The 22,426-nt window shown below is 53.1% G+C and overlaps 7 protein-coding genes across 7 annotated transcripts; 4 read left to right on the plus strand and 3 right to left on the minus strand.

The window, feature by feature from the left end:
• Positions 1-884: 884 nt before the first annotated feature.
• Positions 885-3,901, minus strand: AA0111_g7152 (hypothetical protein; the record flags this gene model as incomplete). The annotated part of the gene is made up of 3 exons (XM_028653455.1): positions 885-2,201; positions 2,359-3,365; positions 3,412-3,901. 3 exons carry the CDS (start codon positions 3,899-3,901, stop codon positions 885-887), a joined length of 2,814 nt encoding a protein of 937 aa, XP_028505052.1.
• A 727-nt stretch (positions 3,902-4,628) lies between these two features.
• AA0111_g7153 (Cell division control protein 42) lies at positions 4,629-5,447 on the minus strand (the record flags this gene model as incomplete). Its single annotated transcript, XM_028653456.1, has 4 exons — positions 4,629-4,712; positions 4,764-5,142; positions 5,246-5,365; positions 5,428-5,447. The coding sequence occupies 4 exons, from the start codon at positions 5,445-5,447 to the stop codon at positions 4,629-4,631; spliced, it is 603 nt and encodes a 200-aa protein (XP_028505051.1).
• A 1,355-nt stretch (positions 5,448-6,802) lies between these two features.
• Positions 6,803-8,052, plus strand: AA0111_g7154 (hypothetical protein; the record flags this gene model as incomplete). The annotated part of the gene is made up of 4 exons (XM_028653457.1): positions 6,803-6,886; positions 6,939-7,180; positions 7,228-7,551; positions 7,722-8,052. 4 exons carry the CDS (start codon positions 6,803-6,805, stop codon positions 8,050-8,052), a joined length of 981 nt encoding a protein of 326 aa, XP_028505046.1.
• Positions 8,053-8,929: 877 nt separating this feature from the next.
• AA0111_g7155 (Beta-glucosidase) lies at positions 8,930-11,707 on the plus strand (the record flags this gene model as incomplete). Its single annotated transcript, XM_028653458.1, has 5 exons — positions 8,930-8,966; positions 9,208-9,408; positions 9,641-10,067; positions 10,125-10,231; positions 10,284-11,707. The coding sequence occupies 5 exons, from the start codon at positions 8,930-8,932 to the stop codon at positions 11,705-11,707; spliced, it is 2,196 nt and encodes a 731-aa protein (XP_028505045.1).
• Positions 11,708-12,723: 1,016 nt separating this feature from the next.
• Positions 12,724-14,243, plus strand: AA0111_g7156 (Carbamoyl-phosphate synthase arginine-specific small chain; the record flags this gene model as incomplete). Its single annotated transcript, XM_028653459.1, has 2 exons — positions 12,724-12,909; positions 12,960-14,243. The coding sequence occupies 2 exons, from the start codon at positions 12,724-12,726 to the stop codon at positions 14,241-14,243; spliced, it is 1,470 nt and encodes a 489-aa protein (XP_028505048.1).
• Positions 14,244-14,563: 320 nt separating this feature from the next.
• AA0111_g7157 (hypothetical protein) lies at positions 14,564-16,364 on the minus strand (the record flags this gene model as incomplete). The annotated part of the gene is made up of 2 exons (XM_028653460.1): positions 14,564-16,168; positions 16,215-16,364. 2 exons carry the CDS (start codon positions 16,362-16,364, stop codon positions 14,564-14,566), a joined length of 1,755 nt encoding a protein of 584 aa, XP_028505047.1.
• A 516-nt stretch (positions 16,365-16,880) lies between these two features.
• On the plus strand, positions 16,881-21,005 carry AA0111_g7158 (hypothetical protein; the record flags this gene model as incomplete). Its single annotated transcript, XM_028653461.1, has 3 exons — positions 16,881-17,326; positions 17,658-20,287; positions 20,338-21,005. The coding sequence occupies 3 exons, from the start codon at positions 16,881-16,883 to the stop codon at positions 21,003-21,005; spliced, it is 3,744 nt and encodes a 1,247-aa protein (XP_028505054.1).
• Between the last annotated feature and the right edge of the window lie 1,421 nt (positions 21,006-22,426).

Here is a 22,426-nt window from a genome sequence, read left to right on the forward strand (position 1 = left end):
GGTGTTGTATCACTGCTTGGGCGGGACACGATCGTGTGGCTATCCAGTAGTCGTCGGTCTGCTGTCTGCGGGTGATGCTAAACATGGACGTGCGCCTTTCCGGTATCATTAGCGCATGCCTGGACACAAGCCACAACCAGCCTTGCGACTAAAACAAGCAAGCGTGCAATTAGGATGTGACCCGTCGCCCGACCTGATAACGTTTACAAGCAATAGTTCGCCGTCATGGCTAGCTGAGCATCACCGCCGTGTCCTTGTTGAGAAGGCCCATCCTCTTTCGACTGTCATCCGCAACCACGACCAGTCATGGGAAGGCAGTATCGACGTTTGGCCTATGAGCATGGCCCGTGGAAGCACACGCTATCGCTAGGTCTAGACGCATGCGCTTGCTTTCCCTACCTCCGGTACCGTAAAACAAGAACCGACAGTCTAGGTACTGCATCCATCAACACCGGATACGGCTCTGAGGTCCTTGGGGCACGTGCGACTATACGGCTGAATCAACATACGCAAAAGTCTCTGTGAAACATCATCCAGCAGCATACAGCCGAGCCTGTGTGTAGATGTCATTTGTGACGTGTTTCTTCGCCCCATCCGCGGATGTCGGCAGAGCTACGAGAGCTGGTGCCTGGCACTAGACAGAGTATTGTAAAGCAAACGTCAAATGAAGGCATCTCGTGATGTCGTACAAAACTTCCAATCCGCCCCAACTAGATATCCTCCGGGTTATTATCATACAAGATGCTTCCATGTGAAACTGCTCAAGCAGAATGTCGTGTGTTCGTAATGCTGTCTCCCTGCAAGCACAGCAGGCCATTCGAGTTCCTCGTAATCATTTCCCTTCCAAGGTGAGTCTGGAATGCATTTTCATCTATTGGCTGACTTCACTTGGCCTGTCCCTGATTACCCTGGTTGTTGAAAGTGAAGTGCTGGTTGGGAGGGGTGAGAGCATGAGGGGAATAGGCGTAAGAAGAGTAGCTGCCATCGTAGCCGTTGTTGTATTGACCTCCCATGTTGTGGTAGGGGTTTGTAGGGTAAGATGTACGATCTTCCTTGGTGTTGCGGTTAGAATAGGCAGGACGCGTAGTCCACTGGTTATTGGCCTGATAACCAAAACGAGGGTCGTTGTGATTGTCTTGAGGAGATACCATGTTATGCGGCAACACCGAATGTCCATCGCGGATAACTTCAGAATTGCCACCATAGTAGCTCTGGACGGAATGCTGAGAGCGTGGATTATGTGAAGGGAATGGGTCCTGAGAGATGCTCGCAGCGTTGCCCTGACCAGTGGCAGTGTACTGTTGAAGAGCCTTGGCCTCTGTCGCCTTTTGCTCTACCGACTTCTGCAAAGCCTGAATGATCTGCTTCATCTCCCTCATGTCCGCCTCCATGCTTGTCATCTTTTTGTCTTGTTCTGCAAAGGCCTTCGGTATGGTCTCCTTGACACAGTCGGATATGCTGTTAATACTAGCATGGATGTTCTGCTGGTTGTCTACTATACAATCGTCGATGCGTTTGGCACTGTCCTTGACGGCTACCAGTTGGGATGATATCTGCTCAAAGCGCGTACTGACCAGCGCCAACATCTCCTCCTGTCTTGCATTCGACGTGCTCTTCTGCTTCTCGTTGAATGTCTCGAGAAGATCCCAAGTGGTCTTGCCCACCACGTCAAGGTGCTCATTAGTCATGAAGAAGTGGTCATCGATGGTCTTGGGCGGAAACAGCGGAGGGAAAGCATTGCATGATCCGCCAGAAGGTATCATCAACTGCGCTGAGATTTGGGGACCAGGAACCTTGTGGAGCGGACTGGGAACGGCGCTGGGGCAGTAAGGCTGGAACTCGCCGTGGGACTCGCTCCGACCTGGACTGACAGTACTGAGCATATCGGTAAGCCTCGAGGAAGACTGATCAGGCTGAATCTGGCTAGAGTCGCCATTCTTCTGAGCTAAGTTCCCGTTCTTCTCTCCAGTGCGCAGCTCTTGCATGACGCGAGTGGTAATGCCAACGTCAGACCGCCTATCACCCGTCTGGCCGTGCTGCTCGTTCTCGTCTATCTCGTGCGCAGTTGGGGAGTGCGGATCAATATCCTGGCGATCTCCTTGAAAAATCATCTTGATTGAGCCGTCGTTTGATTCTTCGCGAAGATGGAGGACCGATAGCGATCTTCCGGGAAGTGAGTAGAGAAGACGGGCGGTATCGGACTGACAAAGTTGTTAGCAAGTGTTACTAGTACAATATCGGTAAAAGCAGAGTGACGGAGGTGAATGCGAGCAAACGCGTGAGTGGAACATAACAAAGAGCTAGGTGAGCGCCACTCTGTTGTCAAAAGTGAGAGGGAAAGAGCGGGATGCGACATACATTCTTTGAAGGAGTTTCACCTTCAGCGAAGCCACGAGCAGAGATGTGAGTTGGGGAGTAAAAGCGTGGATGTAGAGGGCTGTATGCATCTACGTTGTTATTGCTGTCGTCGTCTAGCGTTGCAGTCGTACGCTCTTCACTCCTGCGGTCCGGATAAGGAAGCTGCAACACAAGATTCGCGCTTGTCAACGGAGTTAAGTATTTGACACCTATCTTACTAGGCGAACCATTACAGTGAGGGTAGGGCCATTGCATGGCTTCACCTCCTATAAGCTTAGAGTACTCCTCTGCGGTATACGGTAGGAACTTTGTAGGGCTCGTGCCACCATCTTCCGGTAGAATACCAGTTGTAGGAGACGGTGACAGGTCAAAATCTGGAAATCGCACAACTCCAATTCCATCGGTGAAGGTAGAGTAGCTCTCACGAAGATCGCGCAATGGCACAGCCCTGCGAAGTGGGCTGGCGGGCCTCTGACCTGCTGGAGGAGTGTCCTTTGCGGGTGGAGGAGGTGGATTAAGTGATTCAAGTGAGTCATTGACTTCAGGTGCTCGAGGAGCATTTTCTATGTCAGAAGACTGCTTCTTCGGACCCCCCTTGCCAGACGAGCCACGACCACTCGAGCGATTACGGCGCGACGATCCATTGTGATGGCGATGGGCATAGCTATCCGGATCAGCTATCTTTGGGGGCAGCGAATTTGCCGTGTCTGAGCGCGAAGCCCTCGTTGGCGTTGTCTCTTTGAGGCGCGCTGGCTTGATGGGCCGAACTGGGATGACGCGAGCCTGTCGTGCTGCTGTTCCAAGAATCTGCGCAGCTTTATTTGGCATCGCTGGTGGCGGTGCAGCACTGGAAGATTTGGAGAAAGTGTTGCGGAGGTTCTGGAATAGCTTTTTCCTGGGACTCTTGGGTGGCTCGTCACGGTCTGGCTGCTGCTCCCCATTTGCAATTCGGCACTGTTGTCGCAGGTCTTGCGTCCTGATATAGACGTCATCCTCGTCTACAGAATCTGCAATATTCAGTACCAGAAAATGAACATGATGATGTGTACTTACCAGCTGTCGGTGTAGGCGGAATTTGGCCTGTCAACTTGAACAAACTCTTCTCAGCGCGAGATTCCATCTTTCCCCTAGCTGTTTCTTCGTCGAGAGCTTCAAGCCGGGCCTGCGCAGCCGCAGCGTCGTACTGGCTGCGCCCGGACTGCCTCGAGCGTGCCGCAGAACCAACATTGCTACCTGCCCAGGATCCATGTTCCGACTTGCGGGGAGACGAGACACGTGCCTGATCAATCAAGCTGGTGAACGTGGCCATGGCGTTGCGGCTCCGGCTTGAACCCGAAGCTGGATGATGCGACTCTACAGGCGAAAGTAGTGGGGTGGTACCGGTCGAGCGCTGGCTTTTGGTTGAATTGGACGCGTTCCTGGTATGTTGCTGCCTCTGCTGGTTGCTAGGCGCGGCGTCTGGAGGAGGCCGAGGAGGCGGCAACGAGCTTGGGATGGTAATTGGCGGCGGGCGGTTCCTATCGTCGACGTTTCGGTGTGACATAGTTTCGATACGTCGTCCAAGTGTGTGATGTGCTCCAAATCGTCAGAAGTTGAGCGGGTGAAAGGGCTTAGAGGTGACCAACCTGGTTGGTAGTAGCTCAACAGTGTGAAATGCTCGAATCGCCTATCTCGACACAGAAGTGTTAGCATTCGAAAACTGCAACTTGCAAGAGTCACGCAAAGTGAGCCTCAGATCCAGAAAACAGAGGAGGTCTCGGCGTTGGGAAGCTGTTAAGGAAGAGAGTCGTCTACGTCCATAAATCTCATTGTGCAGCAAGGGACGGTCGTGATAGCCATAGGCAACGACAACAGTAATGACAACAAACGCGCTTCTTGTTCACCACATCTTGGAAGAGGGGTAATCCATGTGGGGAAGCAGATTTGCAAGCAGCGTACAGAAAATAGAGCAAGACACAGTATCCGCTGTAGTTAGTGTCGATACCGAACGCACAATGCCCCGTTCTAGCTTCCGCACCGTTCGCTATCTCTCGTCAACAACCACGACGTGTCTGCCTGCTGTGTGCTGAACGTTATGTTGCAATTGGCCGAGGCCGAGAGAAAAGACGTATAGTAGAAATGAACAAGTTGATAGTTGATGAAAGAGAACGCTACCCACAATGGCGCCGGAGTTCGAGAGGTATCCAAAAGATTCACGCCTAATCAAAGAATATCTGCAAACCAATGCTCCCAGCATGCGATCGTACGAACGCAACAGCCGGTCAAGCACCTCAGAGGACAATACATTTTTTGCCCTTCTTCCTCTCGCCGCCCTCTTTCTTCGCTGCTGGTGGTTCAAGTGCTGCCACGATAGCCTGTGAAGATGTTAGCATCTACGTGAGTCCATGTCGAACAAATCTGCGCACCTCATCAAATACATCCTTGAGCTTATATTGAGTCAAGGCCGAACACTCGACGTACTTGACCGCGCCCAGCTCTCGCGCCATCTTTTCACCATCCTCCTTTTTCACGGGTGCCATCCTCTGTTTTGAGAGCTTGTCTTTTACTGCAGCGTCCTCCCTAAGATCTACTTGTGTGCCGACAATAAGGCAGGGCACGCCCGGGCAGTGGTGATGTACTTCGGGAAACCATTTCTCGCGGACGTTCTCAAAGGAAGCGGGCGAAGTTACGGAGAAGCAGACGAGAAAGACGTCGGTTTGGGGGTATGACAGAGGTCGCAGGCGGTCGTAATCTTCCTGTCCGGCAGTATCGAAAAGACCGAGGGTGTATGGCTCATCACCGATCCTTGGAAGCAGTCAGCAGCTGCTCCACCAATCACTATTCCGACCTTGTATCCACCGAGGATACACCACTACTCCAAATCTAGGGAGAGCAAAGGGAAGCTCACATGACGGTCACGGCGTAGTTGTCGAAGACAGTAGGAACGTATTCCGAGGGAAACTTGTTGGTGGTATAACTGATAAGAAGACATGTCTTTCCGACCGCACCGTCGCCGACGACGACGCACCTGTAGGGCAGTAAGTATTCGTGTACAGAGAATTGCGGTCGCAAGACAGGCGTATCGCATACTTGATTGTCGCAACGACCATGGTGAAGGTAGACTGGGACTTGTTTCGCGGATATGGATGTTTGTTTGGAGAGACAGATCCGAGGCCAGAATTCAAGTAGATGGAGCGAAGATGAGGCGGAGATGAAGCTACGCAGACCCAGGGTCGTTGGTAGTGCGGAGATGGGAGCTATGGGCTCAAACGAGGGGCTCCAATGAGCGGGGACAGTCTGGCAGACGGATCAGTCTCGGGATTTTTGGCTCTGGCAAAATTGATAGACTCGGGCAGGCATACCTATGAGTCCTCGTGCAGAAGGCGGCGGCGTGTGCTACGTGGTTTGGAGCGTGAAACACCACCCGTTAGACTTGAGTCCAGGTTCTAAGCGGCCGGTGGGCGAACAATGCGCGAGCGATTGAGGCAGTGCTAGCGACGAGGCACGCAACTGGACAAAGACAGCACAGGCGCAGCAGCGGCCAGCGAAGATGCGAGTATCACAGGAGGGCGTGGAGAGGTTTGAGAGGGCCTGAGTGAGGTTGCGATCTAGCTACGGTAGCGGAGGCCCTTGAGCTGCGAGGACGCCAATCAATCAAAGCGGCCTAGGGCTGTTATCACAACCTTGCCCAGCTGCATCGGCTCCCGCCCGTAGCTCGGAAACGGCTCATTATGTAGGGTCTGCACAATTTGAAGCCTTATTTTACTGCGCGGTCGCTGGCCAGACCGCGATGGAGGCCGCATATTAATCCAACGCGTGGCAGACCCATTGCTGCAGTGCCGACGACACCCCACCACCTGCACGCTGACATTGGCTTGATAGACGCAACAGCCAAGGCACGACGCTGAAGATACACTTTCTCTGGGTTCCAACGCTTTGTACATGGCCCCGAACAATCCCTGACAAGCTCAGTGAGCCCCAGATTCAGGGAGGAACGTGCACATGAACAACGTGGCTGATCGTCCTCTAACAGTATCACCGGCTAGTGTTTGCGCAAGAAGCCGGCTTCCGTCATTCACAGGAGCAGACAGTGCTGCTATTTAGCATGATCTGCACCGCTCCCTCAGCTGTCTTCAGCCAAAGCTTGTACATTGAGCCATAAGCGCGCAGAGCCATATGTACTCGCCCAGGAGAGAGCTCATTTACTGGATATGCGAGGCATGTGCAGCTTGACCCATTGCCGATTGAATCGAATTTTAGAATGCTGCAGGGCAGCCTTAGCACTGTTAGCAGAAGACATGTGCCCAATCACAGCCTAGTCCCGGCGCGGAACAACTCCCATCCCAGAAGCTTGGACGCGTCCTCTCCATGTGGCTCCATCCGTCTCGTCTCACGACTGGATCACGCACGAGAGCGGCACCACGCATCACTCAACAGTCGTGCCCCAATCTATGACAAAGTTGCCATGGATGACCTCGAAGATGAATTGGATCTTCGATTTCACAAGGGCCTAAATCCCGATGTCTACTATCGCTGTCCTACATCTGAAGTAATATGATCTTCACAACCCGTATAAGCGTAGCTAAGTCGTTATGTAATAGTCACTTGAGGGAGCTCTGCGCAATGAACTGGATAAGAATGCAGCCAGCTTCATCCCCACAGACGTTGTCACAGAGTTCATCTTTGCAACAGCCTCTACCATCACCATCCCCGTGACGCAGCAACTCAATCTTGATGCGCTTATACAACCAGCCGATCACCCTCAAAGCATCGCCGCTGAATATGCGCTATGTCGAGATATTGACGGTAAAGACAGGCCCAAGGTACAACGAGCAATTGCAAGGTACCTGAACCTACCCTGTCTGCACAACTACTACTTATGCAACCTAGATCTATTATCAAAGCTATTCAGGACACTGATGGCTTCAAGTACTCCGAGCGCTCTGCACAGAACAGAGAAGGCGGTGACGGTGCCAGATTCAAATATGTTTGCCAAGACAGCTTCCAGAATAGGGACCGTAAAAGCAACACGAAGAGAGGGAAGTCCTTTGATAGCGATGATAGGGAGCCTGAGGTTAAGAAGCAGGGACCTGTTGTGTTGCCGACCTACGACTGTGGAGGCGCAATACACATCAAGTTTTCCCTCAAAAGAGACGCTGTCAATGTGGTGTATAAGCATAATCCTATACACACTACGCGCGAGGCTGACAATGGGTACGTTTTGCCACTAGCCACAACTGAAAATGGCTATGTGCCATAGCACTTCGTCCCAAAGTTATAACTGATTTTTTCGATAGTCTACCTGCTCTGATAGTCACTGATAACGGCGTCGCCGCCACAGCCGACGCTACGTAGAAAAAGCAACCACGCAAAAGTAAACGTAGTAAAAAGGATGAGACCGAGGCACAGAGCGAATTCAGAGGCCCGGACCTTGACATGTCAACATCTCCAGAAGGTCCAAATCCATCTGCAAAGAGAAAGAGCAAGAAAGCTAGTGCTGTGGCCTCTTCCACAACATCGCGAAAAACATCTACCAAGAAGACTAAGGCTAGGTTACCGGCTTCACCCACCGGATCGAGGAAAAAAGCGCCTGTCTTCGAAGAATCTCCACCGCCGACACATATCCGTGGTAAAGCCTGCATCCGCTGTCGCGAGAAGAAGATCAAATGTAACGAGTCCAAACCCACATGCAACCAGTGCCGAAGGGGTCTATGAACGTGTCGATACGAAGTGATAATCAGCAAGAAACGCTCGAAGAATGGGTGTCTCAATTGCAAGCAAAGGAGACGGAAGTGCACAGAAATGAGGCCATCGTGTGCGCACTGCTTACGGCTAGACGATGACTGCGAATATGCCGACTAATACTGATGTTCCTTGGGTCTGTTGAACATTCCACATCATGCAGTAGCCCATTTCAGTCTCGTCCAGACATTGACTTGGTGTGAAATGCAGTGTCTCGTGACGATAAGCAGGTGCTACAGCAGGTGAAAGTCTTGACATAATGCCAGCAGTGTGGTCAGGATAATGTCCGAGACATGCATGGGAGTAGAGTTCCTCTAACAAGAGAGATGGACCATACATCATATCGGCAGAGGTTGCAGGAGGGAGTCGGGAAGTCCGTAAAACGATGCCCAAATATCTTTTAGGAGGACGGTTACGTAGACGGCCGTCACAAGCGACAACGTTTGTAAACAGGAAATGTTTACCCTGTCAAAGTAAGTGTATGCTAAGATACTGGGCGCAATGCAGCGTCCCGTGCAGCCAAGGTCTGTCAGCGAATAGCAAAGGTCGTCATTTGATCACACTAGTCGAATTCATAACCATCACACGACTGAGCCGCATGTTCTCCACATCGTTCATTGCGCACATTTAGCAGTTCAGTAATTGTATTTCCGGGCCACGTCCATTCCAACTCCACTCGTGATGCAGCGTCCCGAGGTTTAATTCGCCGCGAGCCCTAGTAACCGGCTGTTAACCCTGGGTTAACGGCCCGCCTCCATATATCCCTTCCCACCGCCTCATCAAATTCAGCGATCACCACTCTACATCACACGTCATACGGCTTATGGTTTTCTTGGGTTATGGGTTCAACATGGTGCATGCTCCGATTCTGCCAAGGGTCAATCTTGGTAAAAACAACTGCCTCGGGCTTGTGCGTTGCACAGCATGGATAGTCCGCTGGTACTTAATAGGAGAGATGCCCAGGTGGTGGCTTTCATTCGCTCCCCAGTACAAGTCTTGGAAGTTGAGGCGTCTTGTGTTTGACGATGCGATCTTGTCTCTTCCCGTTGTTGGCTACGGCCGTGTTATCGCAGGCTTCAGGTGCAACCAACTCACACGCAACAACAAAATATTCGCTAACCAATGCAGTCATTCCATCTGATCAGTCTGTCTCAAAACGTGCAGTTGGAAACTGGGACGATGCCTACACAAAAGCAACAGCTGCGCTCGCCAAGCTATCGCAGAGTGAGAAGATCGGAATCGTCACGGGTGTTGGCTGGCAGAAAGGTCCTTGCGTTGGCAACACCAAGGCGGCTGGCTCGATTGGATATCCGTCACTTTGTCTGCAAGGTGAGTAGTGGTGATTCATTACTTCCGAGCCGACCACGCTTCGCGAACGCCAAAGGTGGAGGATGTTGTCCGACGCAATCAGGACATGCTGTGGCCTTGATGAGCATGTTGTGATCAACGACTTCGATGCTTGGAGCCTGGAGCCTGAAGCCTGGGACACACCGAACAGAATCACCAAACGCTGTCCAACGCATGGTTGTATCAAGATGAACTTCTTACTAACAGCCTCTAGATGGACCCCTTGGTGTTCGTTACGTCCAAGGTGCGACTGCCTTCAGTGCGGCTATCCATGCCGCTAGCACCTGGGACATTGACCTTATCCGTGAAAGAGGTGCCTTCCTGGGTGCGGAAGCAAAGCAGCTAGGTGTTCACGTCCAGCTTGGGCCTTCCGCCGGTCCTCTCGGCAAGCATGCAAAAGGTGGTCGGAACTGGGAAGGATTTGGCTCAGATCCTTATCTCCAAGGCATCATGATGGCGGAAACCATCGAGGGTATGCAAGGGGCAGGCGTCCAAGCTACGGCGAAGCATTGGCTTGTAAATGAACAGGAATTGAACCGAGAGACTATGAGCTCAGATGTGCCGGATAGGGTACTTCGCGAACTTTACGTGTGGCCCTTCATGGATGCTGTGCACAGCGATGTCGCAGCATTCATGTGCAGGTGAGAGATCATCAAGCGAAGAAGTGTACGACTTCGGGATTTACTAACCTGCTGCAGTTATAACAAGATCAACGGAACATGGGCTTGCGAAAGCGACGGTGTGATGAACAGGCTCCTTAAAGACGAGCTCGGTCATCGTGGATACATCATGAGCGATTGGAATGGTAAGCATTTGGTCTGCTTATACTTCTGGTACAATACCTGACGTCAACTTAGCGCAACACACTACCACTGGGAGTGCGAACGGTGGCATGGACATGACCATGCCCGGCACCGACTTCAGCAACGGCAACATCTTTTGGGGCCCGCAACTTCAGACCGCCATAAACAACAAACAAGTGCAGCAATCTCGCCTTGATGACATGGTCAAGCGCGTGTTAGCCGCCTGGTATCTCGTTGGTCAAGACAAGGGCTATCCAAGCACCTCATTTAGCTCCTGGACGATCGGCAAACATGAAGTAGGCGGAAGCCACAAGACAAACGTCCGCGCTACAGCTCGCGATGGTATTGTCTTGCTAAAGAACACAAACGCCGCGTTGCCCTTCAAGAAGCCTAAAAGCATCGCTGTCATCGGAAGCGACAGCATCGTTGCGCCTAAAGGAGCCAATGCGTGCATTGATCGCGGATGTAACGATGGAACATTGGCCATGGGTTGGGGTTCCGGATCAGTTGAGTTTCCTTATCTTGTTGCTCCTCTTGATGCTATCAAGACACAAGCCCAGAAGGACGGAACTTCCATCACTTCTTCGCCCAACGACAACGCGCAGCAAGGTGCTAGCGCAGCACAAAACGCTGATATTGCGGTGGTCTGCATCAACAGCGATGCTGGCGAAGGTTACATAACCGTCGAAGGCAATGCTGGTGACAGGAAGAACCTGGACCCATGGCACAACGGAAACGAATTGGTCAAGGCAGTTGCTGCTGTCAACAAGAAGACCATTGTTGTAGTCCATAGCGTCGGTCCAGTCATTATGGAGCAGTGGATCGAGAACCCGAACGTAGTTGCTGTTGTTTGGGCAGGTCTCCCAGGTCAAGAATCCGGAAATGGCCTTGTCGACATCCTCTACGGTGCAGCTTCACCAAGCGGCAAGCTACCCTACACCATCGCAAAGAAGGAATCAGACTACGGTACCACGATTGCCAGCGGTGACGACAAGAACTGGGACCTCTTCATCGATTACCGCCGTTTCGACCAGCAGAAGATCGAGCCCAGATTCGAATTCGGCTACGGTCTCTCCTATACTAACTTTACTTACTCCGACCTCAGTGTCTCCGGCAAACCCTCTGCGGGTCCTGCAACCGGTGCCAAGGGTCCTGGAGGCCCTGTTGATCTCTTCGAAACCGTAGCTACCGTTACCGCCAAGATCAGTAACTCCGGTGGTGTTGCGGGTGCGGAGGTGCCACAGCTGTATCTAGGCTACCCTTCATCGACCAACTCACCACCGAAGCAATTGAGGGGTTTCGCGAAACTCAAGATTGAAGCCGGTGCCAGTGCGACGGCTACATTCAAGCTGAGGAGACGAGATATGAGCTTTTGGGATGAGAGCAGTAGGAAATGGAGTGTTGCTACTGGAGAGTATCAGATCTTCGTGGGATCGAGTTCTAGGGATGTGAGATTGACGGGCAAGATCACTGTTTAGTGGCCTAGTATAAGGGTTGCTGGACGGGTGCCGAGACGAAGCTCATAGGGCGTGCTTATGCGCCGATTCTGTTGATGTACGGGGACATGTTCGGCTAATTAGAGGAAGCTTCGGATCGTCATGATGCCGATGTCGGGAGAAAACAAAAATTGTGACTGTCACTCGTCATTTGCGTGCGGATACCCGGTAAAGCTCCTCGGAGAGGGTTAATTTGCGATCGACATAGATAAGGCGTGGAGTCTGATGGACACCATTTTTGCTACGTGCGCCGCGCAGTCTCCAAGTGTCATGACGCAAAACTGAAGGCGTCAAGCAGCTGCAGGGTATGCTATACAACATTGCCCAAAGGGACCTGATAGCGGGGCCGCACACCTATCATCCAGCTTCCCCGGACGTTTGTCATAAAACAAGGGTCAGAATTGAAGAAACTTTGCAAGTCCAATCGTTATCGTGACCGATATTTTATTGTAAAGGCCATCATTGGCGCGCGTGTGTGTCATTGCGCCTAGCGTCATCCGGTGCTGCAGAAAAGCCCCTCCCCGATTACTTTGTATCCTCACCTCACGCAAACTCAACACTCTCAAACTAGCATCTGCAAGCTTCGCCTCAGATAGGCACCCCTCCTGACCTCGACTGGCTCTACTACCGCGCTTATGAGTGCTGCCCCGACACTCTTTACTTCCCAGGTATGTCACGATTGCGATGCTTGATGAAGCCTTATCTGGACATGCATCGCACACCGTCAATTCACCGCCGGCCTCTTTCTGCCTCTTGGTGGCTTGACGATCGATGCATTCTCCTCTAGAATTTTTCATTCCTTTCTTCTTTTCTGACCATGGCTAATTGAGTGCTACAGGATTACATCTCAGGTATGCTGTTGCCCACAGACAAACGCGTCGTGAGCGTCAAACTGACTCTATCCGCAGACCACCTGTGGAAGGCATCAGTAAACTGAACGCCTGCCCAACAAGCTGCTATCAAACGAATCACTACATCACCCCACATCTCCGCTCATCATGTTGTCGCAAATGATTAAGCCTTCCACCATGCGGTCCGCAGGGTTCCTGGGACGAATGACAAAGAACCGTGTACAGGCACGCTCCCTTGCTACTGTTGAAGGAAACACTCAGCGTGCCATTCCTACTCCTAGCATGCGCAGGGCCACGGCTGTTTCCAACGAACCTGCTACTTTCACAATCAAAGTGCGTAGAGTCGTCCCGCACGTTTTGGCGCGTCACTGACAGCTGTTTAGAACGGACCCATCTTCGAAGGCAAGTCTTTCGGAGCCAAGACCAACATCTCCGGAGAAGCCGTCTTTACTACTTCTCTTGTCGGTTACCCCGAATCTATGACCGACCCATCCTACCGTGGCCAAATCCTCGTCTTCACACAACCATTGATTGGCAACTACGGTGTTCCTTCCAACGCCCGTGACGAGCATGGCTTGCTCCGATACTTCGAATCCCCGCACATCCAAGCTTCTGGCATTGTCGTTCAGGACTATGCCTTGAAGCACAGCCACTGGACAGCTGTCGAGTCACTCGCAGCATGGTGTGCTCGTGAGGGAGTTCCCGCCATCTCTGGCGTTGACACCCGTGAGGTCGTGACATACCTCCGTGAGCAAGGTTCCTCTCTTGCTCGTATCTCAATTGGTGAGGAGTACGATGCCGATGAGGACGAGGCATACATCGACCCTGAGGCTATTAACCTTGTGCGTCGTGTATCCACCAAGGCTCCCTTCCATGTCAGCTCTTCTTTGGGCGATATGCACGTAGCTTTGATCGACTGCGGTGTCAAGGAGAACATTCTCCGCAGTCTCGTCTCTCGCGGTGCCAGCGTCACCTGCTTCCCCTTCGACTACCCCATCCACAAGGTTGCCCACCACTTCGACGGTGTATTCATCTCCAACGGCCCCGGTGATCCAACTCATTGCACGACCACCGTCCACAACCTCCGCAAGCTGTTCGAGACTTCCCAGGTTCCCGTCATGGGTATCTGCATGGGTCACCAGCTCATCGCCCTTGCTGCTGGTGCGAAGACTATCAAGCTCAAGTACGGCAACCGTGCGCATAACATCCCGGCTCTTGACCTTACCACGGGCAAGTGCCATATCACCTCGCAGAACCACGGATACGCAGTTGACCCTACTACCCTGTCCAGCGAATGGAGGGAATACTTTACCAACCTCAACGACCAGTCCAACGAGGGTCTGATCCACAACTCCCGTCCCATCTTCAGCGCCCAGTTCCATCCCGAGGCTAAGGGTGGTCCTCTAGACTCTGCATACCTCTTCGATAAGTACATGGAGAACGTGCAGCAGTACAAGAGCCACCAAAACAGCTTCTCAGAGAAGAGCAACAAGCCCAGTCCTCTCCTCGTCGACTTGCTGAGCAAGGAGCGTGTTGGCTGCCACCCTGATGCACCAGACTTTGAGGGTCACGCGGCGGGTATGGCCAATGAGGAGATCACAGTCGGTGGACCCGTCGCGCCGTCCTACCAGCCCATTACTCAGAAGCCCGTTGCCTCTGCTGCTTAGATTGGTTGGGTTCAGTTGTGTGTATTGGGAACATCAGCGGAATGGATTTGGCGGCGTTACGGGACACGGATGATAAATTGTCAAAGGTGACTTTTGGTTAGGAAGGCGAGCTTTGGCAGCGCTTTGGACATTTCAGTAGTAATACAAACAGTGTTGAAACATGCTTCACTTGTGCTCATCCCAATCCAAGTATCTTCCAGTTGCGATGTAAGAAATAGTGGATTGTTGCATGTATGTTGTACCTTTATTTGGGTTAATAACATGGGGTATCATTCCATCTCCACTCAGCACTTGATCATGTCCATATCGCCCTCTCTCGTTCAAGCCTTTCCAAACCCAGGTTCCTCGTCCAGCTCTTCTTCCCCCTCCCCTTGCGCTTCAACAACCTCGCTGTCTTTGGTGGAGTCCCCAACCCTAACATCGCCGACCTTTTTCTCTCGTCTTTCCTGTTCCTTCTTCCTCGCACCAGCTTTGAGCTTCTCCCACTGCTCTCTGTATCGACTCAAGACCTGTGTGTTCCTCTCATTTTGCTTGGCCAGCTTCTCATTGTTGCTCATCAAGTCGTTGACTTTGGCGTTTTGTGAAGCAAGCATGGCTTCGAGATCTGCGATGCGTTTTGCGGCGTCAGCGTCGGGAGCTGAGGTCGGGGCTTGACCGGGAGAAGTGGGTTGTCGTTGTCCTTGTTGTGTCTGGCCTGGTATAGGAGGGGAAGGAAGAGCTGGAAGGTGGTTGATGCCTTGAGCAGCGAGGGCTTGAGCGAGTGCATTAGGGTCGCTGGAGCCTCGTCCGGGGCCTCGAGCACGGAACGACTGTGCGAGGGCGTTGAAAGAGTTTTGGGAGTTGAGTTCCCACATCTGGATGCGTTTGGCTTGTTTGTCGATGACGGTCTTGAGGGTGTCGTTCTCTAGAGCCAGCTCTTCCATGGTCTTGAGACCTGAGCCTCTGCCGGCTGGTATGGAGCGTTGGGGTGTTACGGCGGTGCTTGGGTTTTCGCGAGAAGGAGGACGGCGTGCTTTGGTGGGTGACGGCGGGGCTACGTTTTCTCGCGCATCGACAAACTCTTCATGTGAACTCCCTCGCAACGAGCCGGAGCCTTCGTCAATCGCGTTAAGCTGTGTGTTGGGTGACACATTCGTTGCATTCGGATCGCGAAGGACACTGGCGTATGTGACCCCGCCACTTGATGTTGGCACCAAGTAGAAGCTTTCGTTAGGTCCAGGCGCGCCATCCTCTCGCAGAGCGCGCAGTGCAGGCTTGCTTATCAGGGCAGCAAGGTCGGGAACTGAGGATTTGACGGTCCTGGAAGCTTCTGGAGAGTGTGGTCGTGACCTGGTCTTGGATGACGTCTCTTCCCTGGGCGTCTCAGACACTGGCGTCGGTGCAGATGGGTTGAGTGGAAGGGAGGTGAAAGCCAGTGGGGCGCTGATTGCGGATATGACGCCCCCAAAAGCCGAATAGAAGCGGCTGAAGTTGTCTTCGGCGGGCGGTGATGCAGGGCGTGGCGAGGCATCTTTCAGCTGCTTGGCCGCGTCTCTGCCAGCGCTCACTTCTGTCTTGCGCGACTGTTGCGCCAAGAGATCGCGTACCGGCGTAGACGGTTGCTCATTCCGACCAGCTGCAGCGCCTGGTACGTTGGGCGAGGCGCCACTGGCGGCTCTCTTTGCACTGGGTATGCCGCGCTTTTCGGCGAGATTGGTGGCTATCGAGGACTGGGGGAGTCTGCGGCGAGATGTTGGAGGAGTCGGAGAAGATGCCTTGGATGCGGATACTCGTGATGACGAGGCATTCGCTAACGGAGAGAGGGTGGAGGACTCGGAAGGGTGTTTGCTGGCATCTGCTGTCTTCTTCTCCTTGCGCGGCGCCTCTTTGATCAGGCCGGCGAGCTTGCGATGGTGGTCTTCGAGGAGACTGAGGATGCGACGGGCCTAGGACTACTTAGACGGGCAAGATAAGGCATCCCAGGCTACATACCTCAGCATCATGGGTATCTTGTTGGGCATTGTGGAAGGCGGTCGCGGCAAGGTCATGCTCCTGCCCCGCGGTCGCGACGCTGTTGGTGCTGGTCGCGGTCGCGGCAGTGCGGGCGTGATCATGAGCCTGGATAAGATGTGCCGACTCCATGGTGGTGGCAGCAGTGAGGTCTGAACATGTTCGACGAGTTTCTGTACGAGTGTGTGCAGAGGCAGCAGCAGGTGCGCGTGAAGGGTCTCGGTCACGTTGACAGGGATAGCAAGGCCGGCCACACCCCCCATGTAACTGCGGAGTAGATCACTAGGCTAAAGACCCGCAGCTGGAGACGTTGGAACCAGAACACGAGGAACGCGCCCGCCTGGTTTCATCTCTGCAGCCTGCGCCTACTTGCTTGTTCTCTCCCCTCTGCCATAACTCGCAAGCTTTTCCCCGTCCCCCGTCATCCTTCGTTTGTCATGTATCCGATTGCAGCCGCGACCCTGCGGTAGTTCCAAGCGCATCGCGAGCCCTGAACACATGCTCCCTACGTAATCGACCCCCCCAAACCTACGTAGCAAACACGGCACCACAAAGCGTCGCAACATCGATATGCGTGTCTGAGACTATAGCGAGACCCTCGACCTCTTCTCAGTGCTCTGCACACTCTCGTACCCTATATATTCCACAATGGCCTCTGAGCGGCGGAGGAGCATAGGCTCCATGTTCGGCTCCAAGGACAAGGACAACACGCTGGCGACACCACGGGCACAATCAAAGGGCCCGGACTCATCCACCGTCTCAATTGCGAGCAGTGACGGCAACGATGACTTGTTGCGCAAGTCAAGTGACGGGGCCATGGACCGCCTCAAGAGTCGCCAGAACTCTGACGACGGCCGCAGCGACGTGTCGTCGTCACATCGACGGCGCATGTCGAAGCTCTTCAAGGGACGCAAGAAGAGCAAAGGCTCCCTCAGCCAGGACGACGTCTCGCAATTCGACCCCAATGAGGTGGTCCCTCCCGTTCCTACAATTAGACGTCCGAGCATGGGTCACCCGTACCAGAGCGACGACTCGCTCGGCCTCGCAAAGAGCGTCGCAAGCAGTCTGCTCACCGACGACTCAGACACGGAATCGTAAGTTGCACGCTGTACTTTTTTTCTCCGCCCCTTATTCCTGTGTCTCAGGTACAGTTCCATTTGCAGCTGCGACGCGTCCATTGGAGTGGAAGGTTTGCCTCGTGGCATTGGCGCCGTTCAGCATGGACTCCACCGCGAACAAGCATACGTTCTGGCCTCAGCTTCCCCACTAGCACACCACACCTCGTGCATCATCGCATCCGTATTGCAATACGCACTCTTGGCCTTCGCTGTTCCATTTGTTTTTACTACCCACCTCACCCCTCTTTCCAGTCTTTTGTCGCATACGTACCCACTCGGCTCCTGCCTTCCGACTAACCGGCTGCAGCCCTCCACCACTCAAACGCCCTGGCATATCACCACATCAGTCGCATGCCGGCCTCTTGACGTTGTCGTCGCCCCTGATCGCTTCCGAGACCCTCGATTCTGCAGACTCCACCGATGTCACTCTCGTAAACTCCGAAACCTCCATCGAGGAGCCCACCACCCGGAATTCAAATAATACCAGCGACGTCGCTGTGAACAAGCGGGGCGTATCTCCTGTTGGCAAGCTCAAGGAAGCTTTTACTCCTAATCGCAGATCCACGTCTCCGGCTCCTAAGCCTGGTGCTAGCCCTGAGCCCGCAAGACCGAGCACGAGCGGAGGTGGACTAGGAGCGCTGTTTGGAGGGAAGAAGCGCGAGACAAGGGTGTTGGATGATCCGATTCAAGCCTCACCACCACAGATACAGATACACACAGAGGAGGAGACAAAGTCCACCCCGTCGTTGAGATCTGTCGCCCCAAAGCGCATCATCACCTCGCTCCCCGCGACTCCTCCCAATTTATCTGATGCCCCCACGACCTTCATAACTCCACCCACGCCGACAGACGGGAAGGCTTCTTCTCCGACAGAATTGAATAGCTCAAAAAACACTGTGAAACGCACCAATACTGAGACAAACCCCAACGTAGTCGTATCCCCCTCGGGGAATATGATATCGCACAGACGCGTACGATCAGCCACCAATCCTCCAAGTAAGCTATCGCATTCGTCAATACCGCCCCTCACCCCTCATCTCGAGGAAGCAAAAACCCCCGGAGGGACTGCTGTACTTCCATCATCTCCTGGCGGGCCTGGTGGATTCTTCGCTTCCATCTTTTCCGCAGCTCAGAACGCAGCGAACAACTTAGGCGATACCATCGCGAACAGCGCAAATCCGAAGAATAAACCCAGCCAGCAACAGCAGAAAGACGAGGACAATACTGCTGACGGCGGCGAAGAAGTTATTGGACCCGAGAACGTCGACACCAACACAAACGAAGGTACTGAGAAGCGCCGACCTGCCATTGAAACACTTGGATCTGGAAACTTGAGCTTAGCCCAACTTGGCATTGCTGAGAGCAACGAGGTCAGCCCCATGTCATCCGCGACCAACGTCACGATGAAGGCGGATGAAGCTTCGGCCAAGGTCGAGGATAGGGCCGCTGCACAAGCCGTGTCTGCCGCTTACGCAGGGGAAAAGCCTCCATCGATTGCTAGTGAGCGTCCACGATCGCTGACAGCTGTTTCTGGTCAGTCAGGAGCGGGTGCAGCGTCTCCTCCACGACAACCTGAAATAACAGACTCACCGGCATCCATCGGACGCCAAGGTAGCATACGCAGCCGTATAAGCGGTGGCAGACGGAGACGGCATAGAGGCAGCTCCGCTACAACCGGAAATACTTTAGGCGGGGTCATCACTGCGAGCACAAGTACATTGGCTCCAAGCGCAGCATTGAACAGCCACCGTCTAAACGGAACTGGATTCGCGGTTGCACCTCCTAGGCGAAATAAGGATTTCCATGCCTTGTTCAAAAGCGTTCCCGAGGACGATTATCTGATCGAGGATTATAGTGCAGCCCTTCAGAAAGAGATCCTGCTTCACGGACGTTTGTACGTTTCCGAGGGCCATCTTTGCTTCTCCAGTAACATTCTCGGATGGGTCACGAACTTGGTCATCAGCTTTGACGAGGTTGTGTCTGTCGAGAAGAAGTCCACAGCCGTGCTGTTCCCGAATGCCATCGTTATTCAGACGCTTCATGCTCGCAATGTTTTTGCGTCATTCCTGTCGCGAGACTCTACCTACGACTTGATCATCGGCATCTGGAAAATATCCCATCCCAACCTCAAATCATCTCTGAATGGTGTAACTCTGGATGGTTCCGGTGGTACTGGCGACAAGACTGAGAAGGCAGAATCTATTGGCAGTGATGACGGTTCCCTTCAAGATTCAGATGATGAGGTGTACGACGAAGATGCGGACGATGATGAGGGCACTGGCAGCTTCACCGAACCCGGTGAAGGTAGTATAGCTGGTAGTGAAGTTGGTTCCGTAGCAGGCGAGACCACCCGGAAAGTGAGCGGTGCAGTATCACAAGCCTTTGGTGGTGGTGGCGAGACGACTGAAGCCGCCAAAGCAGCCACGAGTGGCGCTGCGGCTGCAGGACAAGACTTTCCTGGTTCAGCAACACACGCACCTACTGAGTGTGGCGATAACGATCAGCATTACGACAAGCTACTCATTGACACAACTATCCCAGCACCTTTGGGCAAGGTTTACAGCTTAATGTTCGGCCCCGCTTCTGGCGTGTTCATGCGCAAATGGCTGGTTGAGGACCAAAAGTCCATGGACCTCCAGATGGAAGATGACAAAAAGGGCTTGGGTGAAGACGTGAAAACGTTCAACTATTCCTACATCAAACCGCTAAATGCACCTGTTGGACCGCGCCAGACAAAATGCAATATTGCCATGAATCTCGAGCAATACGATCTGGATAAGGCTGTGAGTGTGCAGTGCAGCACAGCGACACCTGATGTACCCAACGGCAGTATATTTCTTACAAAGACGAGATACTGCTTGATGTGGGGACCGGGAAACAGTACACGACTTATCATGACCTTCACAGTAGAATGGAGCGGAAAGAGTTGGCTGAAGGGTAAGTAGTGGTGCTTGTTCTAAGTCGAGAGATATATTGACACTCTCCAGGTCCCATCGAGAAGGGTGCGAACGACGGTCAAATGTCGTATGCTACTTCCCTTACTGCTGCTCTCCGCACTGCCGTGAGCGCAGCGAAAGCCGGCCCATCTCGGTTACCCGGAAAGGGCGGAAAAGGAAAGAGGCGCTCAAAGGGCAATCTTTTGGAAGAGGCCCCAATGCCTGCCGCCGCTCCCGCTCCCACTAGTCAAGCGAAGCAAAGCAATTGGGGATTATTGGAACCTTTGCGCAGTCTCCTCGGCCCACTCGCCGATATCCTGGAGTCCATTTTCACACCGCAGATTATTATCTTCCTTATGGGAGCCCTCCTTATGTACACATGGTTCTTCCGTGGTGGATCTGCAGTCACCGGCCCAAACCAGTGGTCTACTGTTCAACGTCAAGTTGCGTATGAAGAGATTTGGCGTCATGAAGAGTCGGATCTATGGAACTGGCTTGAAGAGAGAGTCGCCCTAGACAGAGTGCAAAGCTCTATCGTTGGATCGCGGATCAAGCCGGAAGACGGAACGCAAAAGCCCTTAGCGCCCCATGATATGCAGGCGCGGGAGATGGACGAAGCGATTCGTGTGACCGAAGAACGACTGAAGGCGCTGAAAGACGCAGTAACTCGCGAACGCTCCAAGTCCCGTACTAAGAGCCTGAAGGAGGAACAAACGTAACACGAAGACGCGGACATATGAAAGCGGCTTTCGGACGGTGATGCGGAGGAAAATCACTCCACAGCCCCGTGGAAATCCATGACTCGGGAAGCCTGAACTGTAAACATACGCAAGACTTGCATGGCGATGGCGTCTATTCTTTCCCTTTGTGATTAGCTAGGTGTTTGGTGCATCGGGGCCCGGCTGGGCTTGTATGGCGCACACCTGTCATACCATGGCTTATCAGCCACATTGTTTCGTTTGTGTTTCGGACTGTTGTTGGGGAAAGGAGAAGTTACACACTCTATTATCTTCGCACAGATATCTCTTTACTTCCTCACAGACTACAATTACAGTGCGTCCCACTGGCAACATGGTATTCAAAAATTTGGTCCGTAATCCAACTTCAGCTGCTACAAAATCTTGCGACATGTTGCCCTCTGGGTGCACCACCCGTACGAGAAATATAAGGTTGAGTATCTCGTAGACTAGGTCTTGCCGGTGTGCTTCGTACGGCTTTAAGGTTTGGTGACCTGCAGCGGGCGGTGATCGTCGGCGCGTGCGTTAGCACGGCCTCGGAGATCTGCTGCACGATCCATCTGATCACTCATCACCCAGATCTTGCATGGGTTTATACTGAACATCCAGCTTTGAATGGAGATATCCTTGCCCGGGTGCGGAACTGTAGAATTCACATCCGACGGACCGGCCCACGAAGTATTATCAACAGCTTTGAAGAGAAAGCAATTCAGCAAGATGTGTGGTTCCCAAATAAACCTTACCGCCACGTGAGGTAACGCTGATGCTTTGAAGCTGTGCCTAGCCTAACCGTCCATCCTGCCGTTGATCAACCCACCTCCAAGCCAAGTGCAGTCTCCATCGCTCACATCATCCATGACTCAGTTACCCACAACCAATCTAGCTGCAGCCCAACCCTCTCATCTCCCGCAATATCTCACCCGCTCTTCCAATGTCATCTCTTGTCGACTATGTCGCGGATCCGCGCCACACAGATTCGGCCGAGCGATGCGTCCGTCCCCTCCTTGGATGACCCCAAACTTTGGTTAATCTGCGGCACGGTACTTTGACAATCGCGGCCATCGGTTCTCCGAACGAGTCATCGCTCCGATGGTAGCTCTCGAGCTAGACGATGCTCCAGATCCGCAACCGTCAACGAACGGCTGCATAGTCTACAGAGGTGCAGCGACCTACTGTTTGGTGCCTGACTCTGTTTCGGTTTCCTCAGCCGCCACTGCATGTTGTTGACGGCCTTTGGAAGAGGTGGCCAAACTTTGTACAGAAAATCGGCATGGTCTGGCTCACGTGGAGAATAGGAAGGGTTTTGGTCTTACATGAGCTAGTATAGGGTCTTTCCCTGTCGCGCGATGGCTGGGGATTGTTCATCAACTACGCCCGTCTACCTTTTCTTTATTTCTTGTGAG

The sequence above is a fragment of the Alternaria arborescens genome, assembly GCF_004154835.1.
Source record: "Alternaria arborescens strain FERA 675 chromosome Unknown contig_16, whole genome shotgun sequence".
Taxonomy (NCBI): domain Eukaryota; kingdom Fungi; phylum Ascomycota; class Dothideomycetes; order Pleosporales; family Pleosporaceae; genus Alternaria; species Alternaria arborescens.